Consider the following 14,799-nt stretch of genomic DNA (forward strand, 5'->3'; position numbering starts at 1 on the left):
CAAGCTTCTTCTTGGCCAACACCAGATCTCTCGCCCACAAAATTGACGAATTACAGTTACTGATGGCAGCAAACAAGCTTCTTTGTGAGAGCTGTGTGGTAATTATTACTGAAACTTGGCTACATTCAGCAGTACCAGATGCGGCAGTTGAGCTGATAAATCGAATAATTTTATCGCTCTGAGAGAAACAGTGATTCTGGTAAAGCTAGGGGCGGAGGAGTCTGTATTTACATACACAATGGTTGGTGCGTTAACAGCAAAGTAGCTTACACGTATTGCTCCCCAGATCTATAATTGATGGCAGTTAAATGTCGGCCATTTTATTTGCCTAGTGAAGTAACTGTCATAATTATTATAGCTGTTTATATTCCATCCGATGCTAATGTCAATGCGGCACTTTCTAAGCTATATGACGTCATCTCCAAGCAGCAGCAAATCCACCCAGAGGGCGCCCTTGTTGTGGCAGGGGACTTCAATCAAGCCTGCCTAAAGACGGTTTTTCCTAAGTTTGAATATGCCATGGGAGCATATTCACCCAGTGCTTTTCCAGCTGCATTGGCTCCCGGTGGAGTACAGGGTCAGATTTAAAGTGCTGGTTTTGACTTTTAAAGCCCTTCACGGCCTAGGACCCTCGTACCTACGGGGCCGCCTCTCCTGGTATGCCCCACGGAGGACCTTAAGGTCCACATATAGCAACACCCTAGAGGTCCCGGGCCCTAAGGAAGTTAGATTAGCCTCAACCAGAGCCAGGGCCTTCTCAACACTGGCCCCGGCCTGGTGGAATGCTCTGTCTCTTGAGACCAGGGCCCTGCGGGATCTGATCTCTTTCCGCAGGGCCTGTAAGACAGAGTTGTTCCACCTGGCCTTTGACTCAGAATCAGTTTGATTCCCTCCCCCTCTTTCCTTTTCCTTTCTCCTCCTATGAAGAGATTGCTCCCTAATTATTTTAATGTTGTATCTTAATCTTTTAAATTGTATTTTAATCAACTTGCTTTTATTATTGGTTGTTAGCCGCCCTGAGCCCAGTCTTGGCTGGGGAGGGCAGGGTATAAATAAAAAATTATTATTATTATTATTATTATTATTATTATTTATTATTAATTTATTACTGCAGGTACCACTGCATAATTTCTCTAACTTCTAGTTTTTGTTTGAATATCCATTATTTTCCCTCTTGCTACTATTTCTGTTTATGCCAGGGTTAGAAAATGTTCACAAGTATTCAGTTGGAAAATTTGTGTTCACCTGAATTGCTGCCAGTGGCAGTAAGCAGGAACATGCTGAGTCAGACATTGCTTCTTCCATGCAATTGTGAGTGTAGGAAAGGCAGAGAAACTGACAAATGTTTGAAGAATCAGCCCTATGTGGTATGGGATGGAAGCAGCATCCTAAGTGATGCCATCTTGATTGACTTCTATAAGTCAGTGGTCTGGGTATATTGACTTATTTGTTATCTAACTCAGTGGTAAGATAAATTAAACCATCCATTCAGTGTATCTTTTCCCTTTTATGACGGAATAATTACTGGGTTTGGTGAAAGCAGCACCATCTACTGGCAAAGATAGATATTAGAACCAAAAGGTAATTTGTAGACCTGTAAAAATAGAACCAGCCTTTAAAAGTGGAACATATAACCCAGAAGTGTTGCACATTGAATGGTGAGATATTCATTTATTAAATGCATAAATAATATTTTTTATATTCATCTGGTATTTCCTCAGATCAGACCACCATGAGATAATCTAACCAACTGAGTTATGAGATACTTCTCATCTCCCAATAAACAAAAACCCCAAACAAAAAAGTTTGTATGCAGATTCACGTTTTGTTCCTTTCATTAATATACCTTTCTGTCATGAGGTTGATTTTAAAGGTGATTACTTAGCCTTTTATCAGATCAAAATGAAATAGCCATGTTGAACCAGAAAGGGGTAAATAAGAGTAAATAAAATAGGTCCAGTCAGTCATGTGGTCCAATCAGTATTCACAGTGCAGTCTGTGCATTACTGAGTTACACCAAATTCCTATTCAGGCCAGGTATTCAAATCCAGCAAAACTGATGTTAAGTCCAGCTTGCCGTTACAGATTTTTTTTCAGCCTTGAAATGGAACAGGAAGAGGTTCTTCCAGAAAACATTACATTGAGGACAGCATATGCGTTAGTATTCAAAGCAACCCAAAGACTTTCTTGGACAAGGCTGAAACTCTCTTAAAAAGCCCACTCATAATACCTGAGCAGTAATATTTATAAATATTTATAAACATTTCTGATTTTCCCTTGCATAGAATTGGACAGCGCAGAGGAACTTGAGAAGAAGCGTATCTGCAGAATTGTCACGAAGGACTTTCCTCAGTACTTTGCTGTGGTTTCACGAATTAAGCAAGAAAGCAACCAGATTGGTCCAGAGGGTGGCATTCTGAGCAGCACAACTGTGCCTCGAGTCCAGGCTTCCTTCCCTGAAGGAGCATTAACTAAGCGGATACGAGTGGGCCTGCAGGTAATAAGATGAGCCTTTCTTTGCATTTTTGAAAACCAGAAGTAAGGTTTAACGGGGCTGGATCAGATGATGTACCTCCCTAAAGGTAAAGGTAAAGGGATCCCTGACCATTAGGTCTAGTCGTGGCTGACTCTGGGGTTGTGGCACTCATCTCGCTTTATTGGCCAAGGGAGCCGGCGTACAGCTTCCGGGTCATGTGGCCAGCGTGACTGGCGAACCAGAGCAGTGCACGGAAACGCCATTTACCTTCCCGCCGGAGCAGTACCTATTTATCTACTCGTCTTTGACGAGCTTTCGAACTGCTAGGTTGGCAGGAGCAGGGACCAAGCAACGGGAGCTCACCCCGTCATGGGGATTCAAATCGCCAACCTTCTGATCGGCAAGTCCTAGGCTCTGTGGTTTAACCCACAGTGCCACCTGCGTCCCGATGTACCTACCTAGATCTGGCCGAACAGGTCGAGGGAAATGAGTGCCTGCAGCTTCAGCCTGCCCACCATTCCTTCATGTAGACACAAGGATGGATTATGCAAATACTGTCTATATGCCTATAGTTCAACATACCTACACACACACACACACACTCCTGATATAATGAGGAAATCAACCACATTTCTTACCTGCATGCATTGAACCTTACATGTGTAGGAAGCATGTGTGAATGGCAGAAGTGGGACAGTGAGCAGAGGACCTGCCCACACGCTCCCCTCTACACAGTACACCACTTCCTAAGAGGTGTACTGTCCAGTCTGGCCTCTTAATAAAAGGAGCAGCTCTTCTCCCTCCTGCATGGCAAATTGTAACTGCCAAAATGCCCACTTCTGTGTAACTTGTTAAAAGCTTACCTATCCTGCCCACCTTAGCGTTTGGTCATCCCAATGAACCTTATTTAGACCTGTAGTATAAGAATCTTGCCGATCGAAAGGTCGGCGGTTCGAATCCCCGCAGCGGGGTGCGCTCCTGTTGTTTGGTCCCAGCGCCTGCCAACCTAGCAGTTCAAAAGCACTCCCGGGTGCAAGTAGATAAATAGGGACTGCTTACTAGCGGGAAGGTAAACGGCGTTTCCGTGTGCGGCTCTGGCTCGCCAGAGCAGCGATGTCACGCTGGCCACGTGACCCGGAAATGTCTTCGGACAGCGCTGGCCCCCGGCCTCTTGAGTGAGATGGGCGCACAACCCTAGAGTCTGTCAAGACTGGCCCGTACGGGCAGGGGTACCTTTACCTTATAAGAATCTGCTAAGCAGGAAACAGCGGCACTCTGGATGAAATCCAGATTTTTACAGCAAATCCACCTACATACAACAGATATTTTCACTTTGCAGTTGTTGGATTTTAGTTAGGTCCCCCATTTCAGTGAACCAGATGACATTGTTGAAATTGATAAGAATACCAAAAAGAAGAAGAAAGGGGTTGTATTCAGCTAACTTTGAGTAGACCCATTGCAAACAATGGCTGTAACAAATTTAGGTTCATTAATTCAATAGGTCTTTGCTGAGTAAAAGTTGAATACAACGCGAAGTTTGGGACTTGTTGAATTTTACAGCACTCTGTAATGGAATTTTACCCTAAAATCCTGGATTTGTGTAGCATTTATGGTGTATACCAGCAACAGAAATTTTACAGAAAAATAACATCTAGGTAAAGTATGGTACTACTGGAAGGAATTTTTTTATTTTGTTTCGACTACGGCAGACCAACATGGCTACCTACCTGTAACTATAAATTGCATGTTTGAGAATCTTATATCCCATGATTTTAGAATCTCTTTTTCCTATATTGAAAATAGGCTCAACCAGTTCCAGATGAAACAGTCAAGAAAATCCTTGGTAACAAAGCAACATTCAGCCCCATTGTCACTGTGGAACCAAGAAGAAGAAAATTCCATAAGCCAATCACCATGACAATTCCTGTGCCACCCCCATCAGGGGAAGGGATAACCAATGGATACAAAGGAGACACGACACCCAGCCTTCGGCTACTGTGTAGCATAACAGGTTAGGCAAAGGCATAAGGAAGGGCATCCCCATTTATTCAACATAACTTTTCTAAATTGGGCAAACTTTCCCTCTTCCTCTCAAGAGTCGCATTTCCCCCAGGAGCATCTCCTTGGTACTGCATATCACATATGGAATCAGCCGAAGCCAGCAGTGTGTGGGGTCACCACCTTTCTCTCTTTTTGTCATGCCCCCTTTTCTCCACACACACACACCTAACACCCCTTTCTCTCTCCTTAACTGTCCCCCTTCTTGTCCAGGGGACAGCTGGGGTGGAGACAGATGGCTTTGGCCAAAGTCCAGAACTGACAGTTTTGCAGGGAGCTTTTGTAATTAGACACGAGGGTTGCGGTGTTGACCTAGCGCCACTGGTTGCCCATCCCTCTGCAATCCTGCAGAGGTGAGGACCAGCTCTCCCCAGTTCTGCCCTGCCCTTCTGCAATCCAAGCACTATATTGCCCACCTTAAATATTACAGATCTTTTGTGTCCTTCCCTCTGGAAAGGAATCCATTCCATATGATCACCACATTATATGGGTGTTTCAGAAACTTCCCACACTGATTATTATGTACAAATAAAACTAAGATAAAGTGCAACCCTAAAGCACTATTTCAGATCTATGTAAAAATCCAGATCCCTTTAAACAAGTGTGACTTCATCTTTTATTTCCTAGGAGGTACTTCACCAGCTCAGTGGGAAGACATCACAGGAACCACTCCACTGACTTTTGTAAATGATTGTGTCTCTTTCACAACCAACGTTTCAGCCAGGTACAGTAAAAGCAAATGAAACACAAATAATTATACTTTATTAAGGCTTACAGGTTGTATTATGAAGATCAGAATAACTTGAGTGATACACACTAGAATAACTAGCTCAATAGCAGGACTTTTTTTACTGATGGGAGAGGAGAGGAGCAAAAACAGATTCATAACTAAGGATGTTTACCAAAAAATAAAAATAAAAATCCTCCCATCTGAATTTCTCCTCAGATTTTGGTGTTCCTAATCACATCTTGTTGTTTTTAACAGAGTGGCACCAGTGCCTTAGTAATCCGCCATTCTTCCAATATTGATACGCCATTCTTCCAATATCCTGCTTGGCAGGGGGTTGGACTTGATGGCCCTTGTGGTCTCTTCCAACTCGATGGTTCTATGATATCTAGATATTATACAGAGGAGCAGTTTCCACAACATTCAGTTCCTTCTGCTCACTGAGATCTGTTTTTTCCACACATGTCACCAATGTGCAGAAGTGCTTGTTTGCCAAGGAGGTGGCAGATCTGGCCTCCTAGGTGTGCACCACAGCCATCAGCAGTGGAGAGTTCCCTTTTCCTAGATTACAAAAAACCAACGCAGCACATTATGAGCAGACCAGAAAAAATAATCAATATTGTATTGAACATGTCTGTAACATGCTTTTTGCCTGACAGTTCTCCGTTCAGCCACCTCCAAGTTTTGCTGGAAGTAATTTTTAAGTATATATAATAAAAAGTAAGTTAGAAAACCCAGGAGTGTGACTTGGTTCTGTTAGCTGGAGAGGTAGTTCAAACCACAGTAAAGTTATGGTGGGAAATCACCATTGTATGAAGATGGACTGACTGGTCTTTACATCTATGTATCTGCATCCAGATTTTGGCTAGCAGACTGCCATCAAGTTCACGAAACTGTCGGGTTGGCCACGCAGCTTTATAGGGAATTAATATGTGTTCCCTACATGGCCAAGTTTGTCATTTTTGCCAAAATGAATGATGCGGTGGAATCCAATCTGCGCTGCTTCTGCATGACAGATGATAAAGTCGACAAAACTTTGGAGCAGCAAGAAAACTTTGAAGAAGTTGCAAGAAGTAAAGATATTGAGGTATACCATCATTCAACAGTAAAGGCCTATTGTATATCTACAGGCTTTGTGGGTGCTTTTGAAAATATATTCCTTTCTAAAAGTTACAGTTCATATTCTAATAAAGAATAAATTGTGTCTATAAACCTGTCAATACAGTAAACATCACTGTGTTTATCAGCTAGCTTGGCCAATTCAGATATTTCAGGCACTTTAAAACCAGTCTGTTCACAGCTGTCAAGACAGTTACAAATTTCCTGCGTCTCTAAACAAATTCAAGATTGCGTTGTCAGTAAAGTATCAAGAGACATCAAAACAATGACTATCGTCAGTTTAATTTTTCTACACCTGAGTCCAATAAGCCTGAGCATAGATGCCTAAGGATGGATATAATATACCCAATCTTGCTAAACAAATGCTTCCAACACATGAATCTATCTGTTCAAAATGTTTTATTTAATTTGAATGGAGTAAGATGCTAGTGTAATTCAGCTGATGTCTTCCAGAACCGGGGCATTGCTTAGCCTCTTTCTTCCTGGTAGACCTAGGCATGACTGACGTACAAGTAGTGGAATGTGTGAACTTACTTTCACATTGTCCATTAGTCCTTTTATCAGTTGGGGGGGGGGGGGAGAGAGAAAGAAAGAAGAAGTAAAGAACTGAGCTTTGCATAGCTAAAATTGCCAGCTGGCTGTTGAAGGGTCAATTTAGAAATAAATAGCTGTAGTCTTGACTGTGACCTTCCCCCCACACCAAAGAACATACCACACATCTCTTCCTGTTGAAAACACTGCAGTGAAGCCGTGTTGAAAGGCAACTTTAACTGTGGGTTTAAATAGTAATTTAACAGTTGGGATGCTTACTGTTTATTGCAATAGTTCGGCACAGAAACAGATCTAACAGATTTATTGTTGACCCAACAGGTTTTGGAAGGAAAGCCTATTTATGTGGATTGCTACGGGAACCTAGCCCCTTTGACAAAAGGAGGACAGCAGCTTGTATTTAATTTTTATGCTTTCAAAGAAAATAGACTGCCATTTTCTATCAAGGTAAAAGTAAAACCACACTGGAGCAGTCACAATGAGAAAACTGTTCCTGCGTGATGACAAACCTTGTGTGTTTGTGTGTGTTTTTCAAAGCCTCTGTTTGTCTGTGGTGTTTGGAAAAGGTGCGCCATCCACTTCACCTGTGCAACGGCATATTGCTACCACGAGATGTGAGCCGCCATCCCACTACTTGGGAATGGCAGGTTTGAAGCCTGCTTAAGGTACACTGAGGAAATTAGGTTGCTGGCAGAAAGGAGCTCCAGGGCTCTGGGATGAACTTCAAGATGACGGGCTTCGGTTTACCTCCTTGCTAGTATTTAGAAAGCTTTGTACCACTTATTAGGCAAAGTTTAAAAGACCAAGCTGCTGCTTTAAAAAAATTATTTTTTTATGGTCTGCTGCTCAACTGCATTTTAATTTTACTTCTGAGTTGTGATTTTGTTAGGATTTTAAATGTGTTTGTAAAGCCCCTTAAATGGTTGGAGGTACAAGTTGGCAGTTCTTTAAAAGAAGTATTTAAATAACCACAACTTCCATGTGCAAAAAAGTTACCATGTTATCTATCCAGCCAGGTTGCCAGTGTTCACATTATACCTTCAGAATGCCGGCTCCAAAACAGGAGAAAATGCAGCCACCGAGTGACTTGTGTTGTTGCCTTGTTGATTTAGTTTAAGCGCTTTAATTTGTTTCCAGACAAAAATGGGAGGTTTTTTCTTTCTGGCCTTAAGTCTAGGTTGCCAGAAAGACCACTTTCTTCCATATTGATGGATGGATGGATTTAGTTTGTTCATATGCCACCTTTTCACATAATTATGATCATCCATAATTATGATCTTACCACCCCCACCCGTGAAGCTTAATTAGGTGGTGAGCAGGGAAAGGTCCGTATTACCACTTGGCAATTAGTTGGCAATTTAATAAGATATTGCATGTCTGGGTTGTCAATTATTTATGTATTTATTTAATTTAATATATTTCCTTTTTGCTACTATCAATTGGCTCAGTTTGACTTTGTGGTTTTATTGGATTTTATTGTAGAAGTTTTATTTTTAAAAAATTTAAGTCACCGGTCTTATTATGATGGAAAGGCAGGATGGCTATAAATGCTTTAGATAATTAAATGCAATCTCAAACTTTGGCCAGCTTCTTATTAGTCTTATTAAACTGTCCTTGGAATAATGCAGACACCTTGTAATTGCTTTAGCTTTGTGTTTGTGACACCCTGTGGTAGAAATAATGTGGAGGATTAATGTGTAGGACAGATGAGAATTAATGTTTGGAGATCCTGTTTCAGCACAAGGCATTTGATCAGGTGCCTTCCCATTGTATGGTTCAAGCAACTTATATTTTGGGGTTTCTTTGCGTGTTTTGTTTTTAAATTAGAGCTAATAGCTAAACTAAATTTAATGGAACCCAAAGGACTGTAAACATTTCAAACCAGTGTGTGAACATTTTATATATATATAGATTAGAGACACCAGCCAAGAACCTTGTGGTCGCTTATCATTTCTGAAAGAACCAAAGACTACAAAGGGTCTGCCGCAAACAGCTGTTTGCAATTTGAATATCACCTTGCCAGCACACAAAAAGGTACGATCACTAAGACTAGTTTAATTTCTTTCTTTTTTTCTTTTTGCTGATTGTAATGAACCACTAGTAATGTGAATGCTTTGCAATCTGATTAAGCCTGTTTTATGTCTTAATGTTTTCATGTATGCAGAAAGCTTTTTGAGACTTGTTACTGTGGTGCTGCGTTTCTGCAATTTTTGATTATCGGGTCCTCCGTTTACAATTCATGCTTCAGCTTACAGTTCATATACTTTATGCTTTTAGTAATGTCATGTGTTGATTTGCATTCGATGTAAAGTTTTGTTTGTTAATTTATATTCTGTTGACATTTTGGGTTTGTTTTGCCTTTTATAAATTAGCTTGCATTTTTTGTGCTCCCTTACTTGGTCCTTTTCATATCCTGATATTCTTTTCCCTGCTGTCCATTATAATATTCCTTGTCTCTGCAATGCATCTTGGGACCAAAAGGAAACAGAGTCAGATCAAGATGATGAGGTAATATAAACACTGTCTTTTATTTTACTTTTTATTATAATCAGAATTCTTATCCATTAAAGATATATGGTATCCAAAAAAAAAAAAAAAAGATTTACTAAACCAAATAAATGAAGCCAATAACATGTGCTTGGAACAATATGAGCCTAGCCTCTGTCCCTCTGCCCTCACTTTTCACTAGACTTAGATATACTATGTCTTCTGCTTTGCACACAGCAAAGCACCTGACCATTTACCAATCATGGGGAGCTCTTGCATGCTTGCTTCACACAAAGACCCCAGGATTCTGCCCTCTCCTCTTTGCGGGAATAGCTTGTATACCCAGAGAGAAAGAGACTACTGGATGCATGCATGAGGTTTTGAAGGAGATCCCTTGATTATACCCATTGCTATTCATCTAGGTGAGGACCAGCAGAGAAGCTATTTTCCTTCCACTTCCTTAGTTCCAGCTAGACAGTATTTTTAATCCTCTTTAATATAGCAAACCACACTGTCTTGCCTGTTCATCCCTCCTCCCAATACCCAATAGGCAACTGGGACCCAGCAAATCCTTTGCTCAGGTATCCCAGGCCTAGTGGTCCTGCAATAATTACCTTTAGAAGAATGGCTCCTGACTGGAAGCTGCAAGCCACTTGCTCCCTTGGAGGAAGCTGATGGATCAGCACCATGGGATTCATGGTTTCTGACTGTCGTCTCTGTAAAATTTATGACTCTCTTGTTCACTGGGAGACACAGTGTAAAGGAAGATGAAAGCATGATTCAGGCAAAGTTAAGCACTAATCTCAGTGGGGGGAAGTTAAGCATGTGCTCTGTTCTCCCACTGAAATCAATAGGGCCTTAAAATGTGATTGAGCTTAGCAGGACAGCATCTTTAGATATTATAACAGCCCATGGGTATTGGTTGTCTAAACAAAAAAACCCAAAACTACTTTTTGACTTGTCCTATTTTCTTACCAAACTAAATATACATCTTTAAAAACACCCCACTATTAGCATCTAGAAACTTTACTAAAAACAGATCTACAACCTGTATAGAGATTTTTGAAGCAAGTTGTAATCTGTTAGTGATTGTAACCTGCTTTCTAATCTGCATCCCTGCATTCGTGCATATTTATAAAAACCCCAGTCCATTCCTCTTTTCATTTATTTATCTTTGTCCTTTATGTAGTTCCTTTAAAGTAGGTGTACATTGTGATATATGTGCTTTTGCAACAAACTGATTTTTGAAGAACTTATTTGGGTGGCCTAAGTTACAGCTATAGTGATATTCTACATGTCTAACTGTAGCCTTGTGTGTGCCAAAAATGATTACTAAAATGCTAGCTGTATGATATGGGGGATTTACAATGATGGTGCTTTGTAATACAAAAATTAAGGCTTAGCAACTCACAAAGGTTCCTTAAAGAAACAGGTGTGTGATATTTGGCCATGTTTTACATGTTCTCTAAATTACTAACAATGTTTTTGGTGTTACATTTTGCCAACATTCATCTTAATACCATGTGTCTTTAAAATCTGTGTCTTTCACTTTAAGAATGGATAGATCTCTTTCATGACACAAGGCCTGTTAGAGTACTGGTTTTTTCCTTTCTTTCCAGGATTCCACCTGGGGTGATATTAGGAGCAGGCCTTGGGCTCATGCTGCATCCCACAGCCTTCCCCAGCTTCCCTCAATGTGAACAGACAACAGCTAGTGAATGGGAGATCCTATGTTTGTTCTAACAAAGGATCTCTGATCCTGTGAGGCAGAACTCACTTGTCTTATAAGGTCAGGTAGATCCCGCGATCATACAAAACATGCACCCTCATGCCCTTCAGTCTGTGAGAAGGGAGTAAATGGGTGTGCCCAAAGCCTGCTCCAAGAGGTTGAATCCTAGATTTGGATAGCACCTGGTTAGGCCTCAAGATGTTTGTTCTCTCCAAATAAGCTCAAGAAGCTTTAGCAATGAAATGAGAACTTTGTAAATCTATTCTTCAAAGACAACACACATCTCATAGTTACAAGACTTGAATGTTGGTAAAATGTAATTTCAGGTGCAAGCTTGGTAGAAATAAGGGATTTGGGGGCAGGCGGGTAGAATTTGAGTCTGTGAGCAGGGATAACTTTAAAATCATAGAAGTGGATTGGGCTGTAACTTGAACTTAGCTTACTTTATTATTTCATTCTTAAAATTATACCCCTTGATTGTAAATAAAATCCTCAAAGCAGTTTATATATGAATGAATGAGGCCTTCGTAGAAAGGGGAGTGTGTGCAGGGGAAGTGTGACAAAAATATACTCATTCACTTTCATGGCATGACTTTGCTGTGGAAGAAATGAGGTGAAATCCATAATCAGCTATGTAAGTACATTGGTTGCCCTGTCTTTGAGACTGATCTGCTTGATAGGGTGATAGGCTAAAATGCTATGCTGAAGAAGTGCTAGTCACTACTCCACTCCCCATATAAGCTCATCGCACACTTTAGTTGCAAATATTCTTCTCCAAGGTACAATTAGTTCTCCTGAAGATCTAAAAATATGTAAGGTGTGTGTGTGTGTGTGTGTGTGTGTAGTAGTAGTAGTAGTAGTAGTAGCTTCCCATTTAAACAAAAACAAACAAGAATTATTGGTATATTCTGTCTGCCACATTGGACAATATTTTGAAAAGTGGAATGTTAATTCATTAATTAAAAGAAAGAAACCTGCTCTAGACAGCAGCAACTGTATGCTAAAGGTACCAAACAGAAGTATGCTTTGTTACAGACCGAGAAAACGGACCGGCGACAGAACTTTGTGTCCCTTGCTTTACGTAAGCGCTACAGCTATCTGACTGAGCCTGGAATGAGTGAGTTTCTTAACAAACCTACTAATGCTGTAAACTGATCTTTCACAAGAAGAGACATTTTTTCTATAAATGTCATGTTTTGGTGTCATTGGAAAATGCCTGATTTAACAATCAAAAGTCTCCATTTATCCAAGAACCCTTTGGAGTACAGATAACTTGGGAAATTCAGGCTAATAAACCATAGTTTGTCTCTTGAAATATCCATGGACTAAAAGGATCAGTAGGGTGGAATCACTAATCAGTACTTCTATAGCAAAAAAAGACAGGCTATTCTACTTTTAATAAGATGAGATGGTTAAATCATAGTAAGTTTTATGGAGTTAGTAACATATTGACCAGCAAAACACAGATCAAAAACACTTTTGAAGAGAATTCTGAAGAGAATGTAGAAGAGAATTACACACTTAAGAGTTCACTGTTCACTGTAGTAGTTTGCACTACCAAACAGATGAGCTGTTTTTAAAATGTTCTTTATATGTTTGTTTGTTGCATTTTTCCCCAAATGAGCCTCACACATTTAGGGAATGTCCAGCAACATTCCTGCAGATGATTTCAGTGATCAAGTTGTGTGGTCCCTGAGGAACCCTGGTCCTAAGTTGTTCAGGGCTTTGTAAATTAATGCAAGGACCTTGTTAGTAGATGGGCACTAACATGGCTGTAGCAGAGAGCCAAACTATATTTTACATTAGAAATGCATTTTTAAAAATGTGCTGAATCTTTATTTTAAAGGAAAAACAGCTGGGTGGAACCTCAGTCAGAATCAGGGCCCAGCCCTGATTTTTCTTCTCAGAATTGTCCCTTGGTGGCTGTTTACCTGCAAATATGTTGTCTGCAGTAAATAGCAACTTTGGGAGCAAATAGGGAATATGATCCTGACTGGGACTCAGCATGTTTTCCATCAGCCACCATCCCAACAGGTAGGTTTTTAACTTGTCATGTTGATCCAGAGTTAGCATGTGTGTATTGTAAATGTAAATACAAATGAAGTAGAACCAACGTACAAAATTTTCAAACTACTACTCACTGTACAGTGGAAAAATGTACACATAATTTTCCACTGTACAATGGACAGCTCTTAGAGAAGCTGGTCTACCAATGCTTACTCTTTACTGGATAGAACCAGTTGATTATTTTGTACATAATTATTGTTTGGCTTAAAAAAAACTGACAAAAGTTTGTTTGAAATAATATCAGAGTAATGTCAGACAAAGCTGTGCTGAGAAGGTATTTTTGTTTCCATGCTAGTTCCTAGTGAAGAGATTGTGCCTTAATGTGTTTCTGTGTTTTACCATTTAAGCATTCGTGACAAAAGAACTCTGCCATGGGTCATAACATTACCAGTGGTGGCCCTTGCAAATCAGAGGAGCAGGCAAGTGCCGCTCCCCTTGCCTCCCCTCTTTACATCAAAGACTATGTGAGCCAGCTTCTCCACAATGACACCCATTTGCATGGAGTCCCTTACAGGAAGGGTTGGGGGGAGAAAAACTGCACAACTGGCTGTTGGTGTAAAGGCATTAGCTGAAGACACATTGAAGCGGCCAGCATCTTCAAGCAGCTCCTGGGCCTCACCTGCGTCTACCAAGTTCCCCAGCTGGTGGCTTGCCTGCTGGCAGTGGTTGGGAAGGCACCTGCCATTGTGCATTCCCCAGTGCTCTCGAGCGTCCAATGTAATGTCACTCCAGGGCATCTAGGAAAATTAAATGGCATTTGGTTTTTCAGATGTAGCCAGCTACTGCCATCAAAGCAAGCTCACAGCTGGGAAAGCAAACAAATACGTGTGTGTGTGTGTGTGTGTGTTGGGGGAAGAGCTGCCTCAGTACATCCTGCCTGGAGCTGCTTTAACATGCAGCTGGCGTTGAAGATAGAGAAGGAAAATCCTTCTGCTATCCCTCTGAGAAGGCCGCCACTGGTAACTTAAAAGACTGGAGTTCTGAAAGTCATTACTATATTAAAAGATACTGGTGATGTTAATCTCAAATTACAGCTTCCTAGAGTTGACATTCCCAGCTAAGTATTTACTTAGCTATTTTTAAATATATATCCCATCTTTTTTTTGAAAATAGTCTCCAGGCAGCTTGCACATTATAAAAACACATTATAAAATAGATGATGATAATAATAAATCTTCAAAAATGTAAACAGCACATTAAGACCAGCAGCCAATATTCTAACAATTTCCATTAGTATTGACACTTTCTATGGGCAGACAAGATGGACTCAACTGGCACCTGAAGACATTGAAGACAACATCAGATGACCCTGACTGGCAGGGGTGCAGTTTAGTAACCATGGTCCTACCACAGAAAAGTCCCTCTCTTTGGAAGCCCCCTGTTAATTTTGTGATAGGGAAGGTTGAGCTTGCTTTTCCTTGAACTGCTAGGAAAACTGTCTTCAAAAGGTACCAAGACACTACACCTTGTAGAAAAAGTGTACTCTTCTTTTTAAATGCCTCCTGTGGAAAGATTTTTGAACATTTGTATATTTTGCATAGTACACCATGCAAACCGTTTTATTCCATGTGCTTGTTTTTGACATGA

The 14,799-nt window shown here is 40.7% G+C and overlaps 2 protein-coding genes across 69 annotated transcripts in view; one reads left to right on the forward strand and one right to left on the reverse strand.

The window, feature by feature from the left end:
* Positions 1 to 14,799, forward strand: part of ANK3 (ankyrin 3) — a 376,227-nt gene that overhangs the window by 334,744 nt on the left and 26,684 nt on the right. For 43 of the 50 annotated variants that reach the window (XM_083439835.1, XM_083439848.1, XM_083439844.1 and 40 more), the window contains 8 exons: positions 2,286 to 2,497; positions 4,280 to 4,487; positions 5,162 to 5,258; positions 6,120 to 6,348; positions 7,251 to 7,376; positions 8,841 to 8,963; positions 9,411 to 9,437; positions 12,181 to 12,262. In XM_083439835.1, the coding sequence (XP_083295961.1) occupies positions 2,286 to 2,497; positions 4,280 to 4,487; positions 5,162 to 5,258; positions 6,120 to 6,348; positions 7,251 to 7,376; positions 8,841 to 8,963; positions 9,411 to 9,437; positions 12,181 to 12,262 (1,104 nt within the window). The remainder of the gene's footprint in view (positions 1 to 2,285; positions 2,498 to 4,279; positions 4,488 to 5,161; positions 5,259 to 6,119; positions 6,349 to 7,250; positions 7,377 to 8,840; positions 8,964 to 9,410; positions 9,438 to 12,180; positions 12,263 to 14,799) is intronic. The other 7 variants (XM_083439864.1, XM_083439872.1, XM_083439873.1 and 4 more) reach the window with 1 other exon arrangement.
* Positions 1 to 14,799, reverse strand: part of LOC310677310 (uncharacterized protein) — a 120,693-nt gene that overhangs the window by 69,211 nt on the left and 36,683 nt on the right. For 3 of the 19 annotated variants that reach the window (XR_014511044.1, XR_014511045.1, XR_014511046.1), the window contains 3 exons: positions 10,031 to 10,159; positions 9,326 to 9,396; positions 6,356 to 6,934 (listed from right to left, as the gene is read on the reverse strand). The exons of 4 other annotated variants lie outside the window; for them this stretch is intronic. Coding sequence is in view for 4 of the 15 variants with exons in the window: in XM_083440128.1 (XP_083296254.1) it covers positions 9,900 to 10,159; positions 13,832 to 13,949 (378 nt within the window). In the remaining 11 variants the exon portion in view is untranslated. 12 more of the 19 variants (XM_083440130.1, XM_083440131.1, XM_083440129.1 and 9 more) reach the window with 12 other exon arrangements.

Source organism: Podarcis tiliguerta (genome assembly GCF_965153285.1).
Source record: "Podarcis tiliguerta genome assembly, chromosome: 5".
Lineage (NCBI taxonomy): Eukaryota > Metazoa > Chordata > Lepidosauria > Squamata > Lacertidae > Podarcis > Podarcis tiliguerta.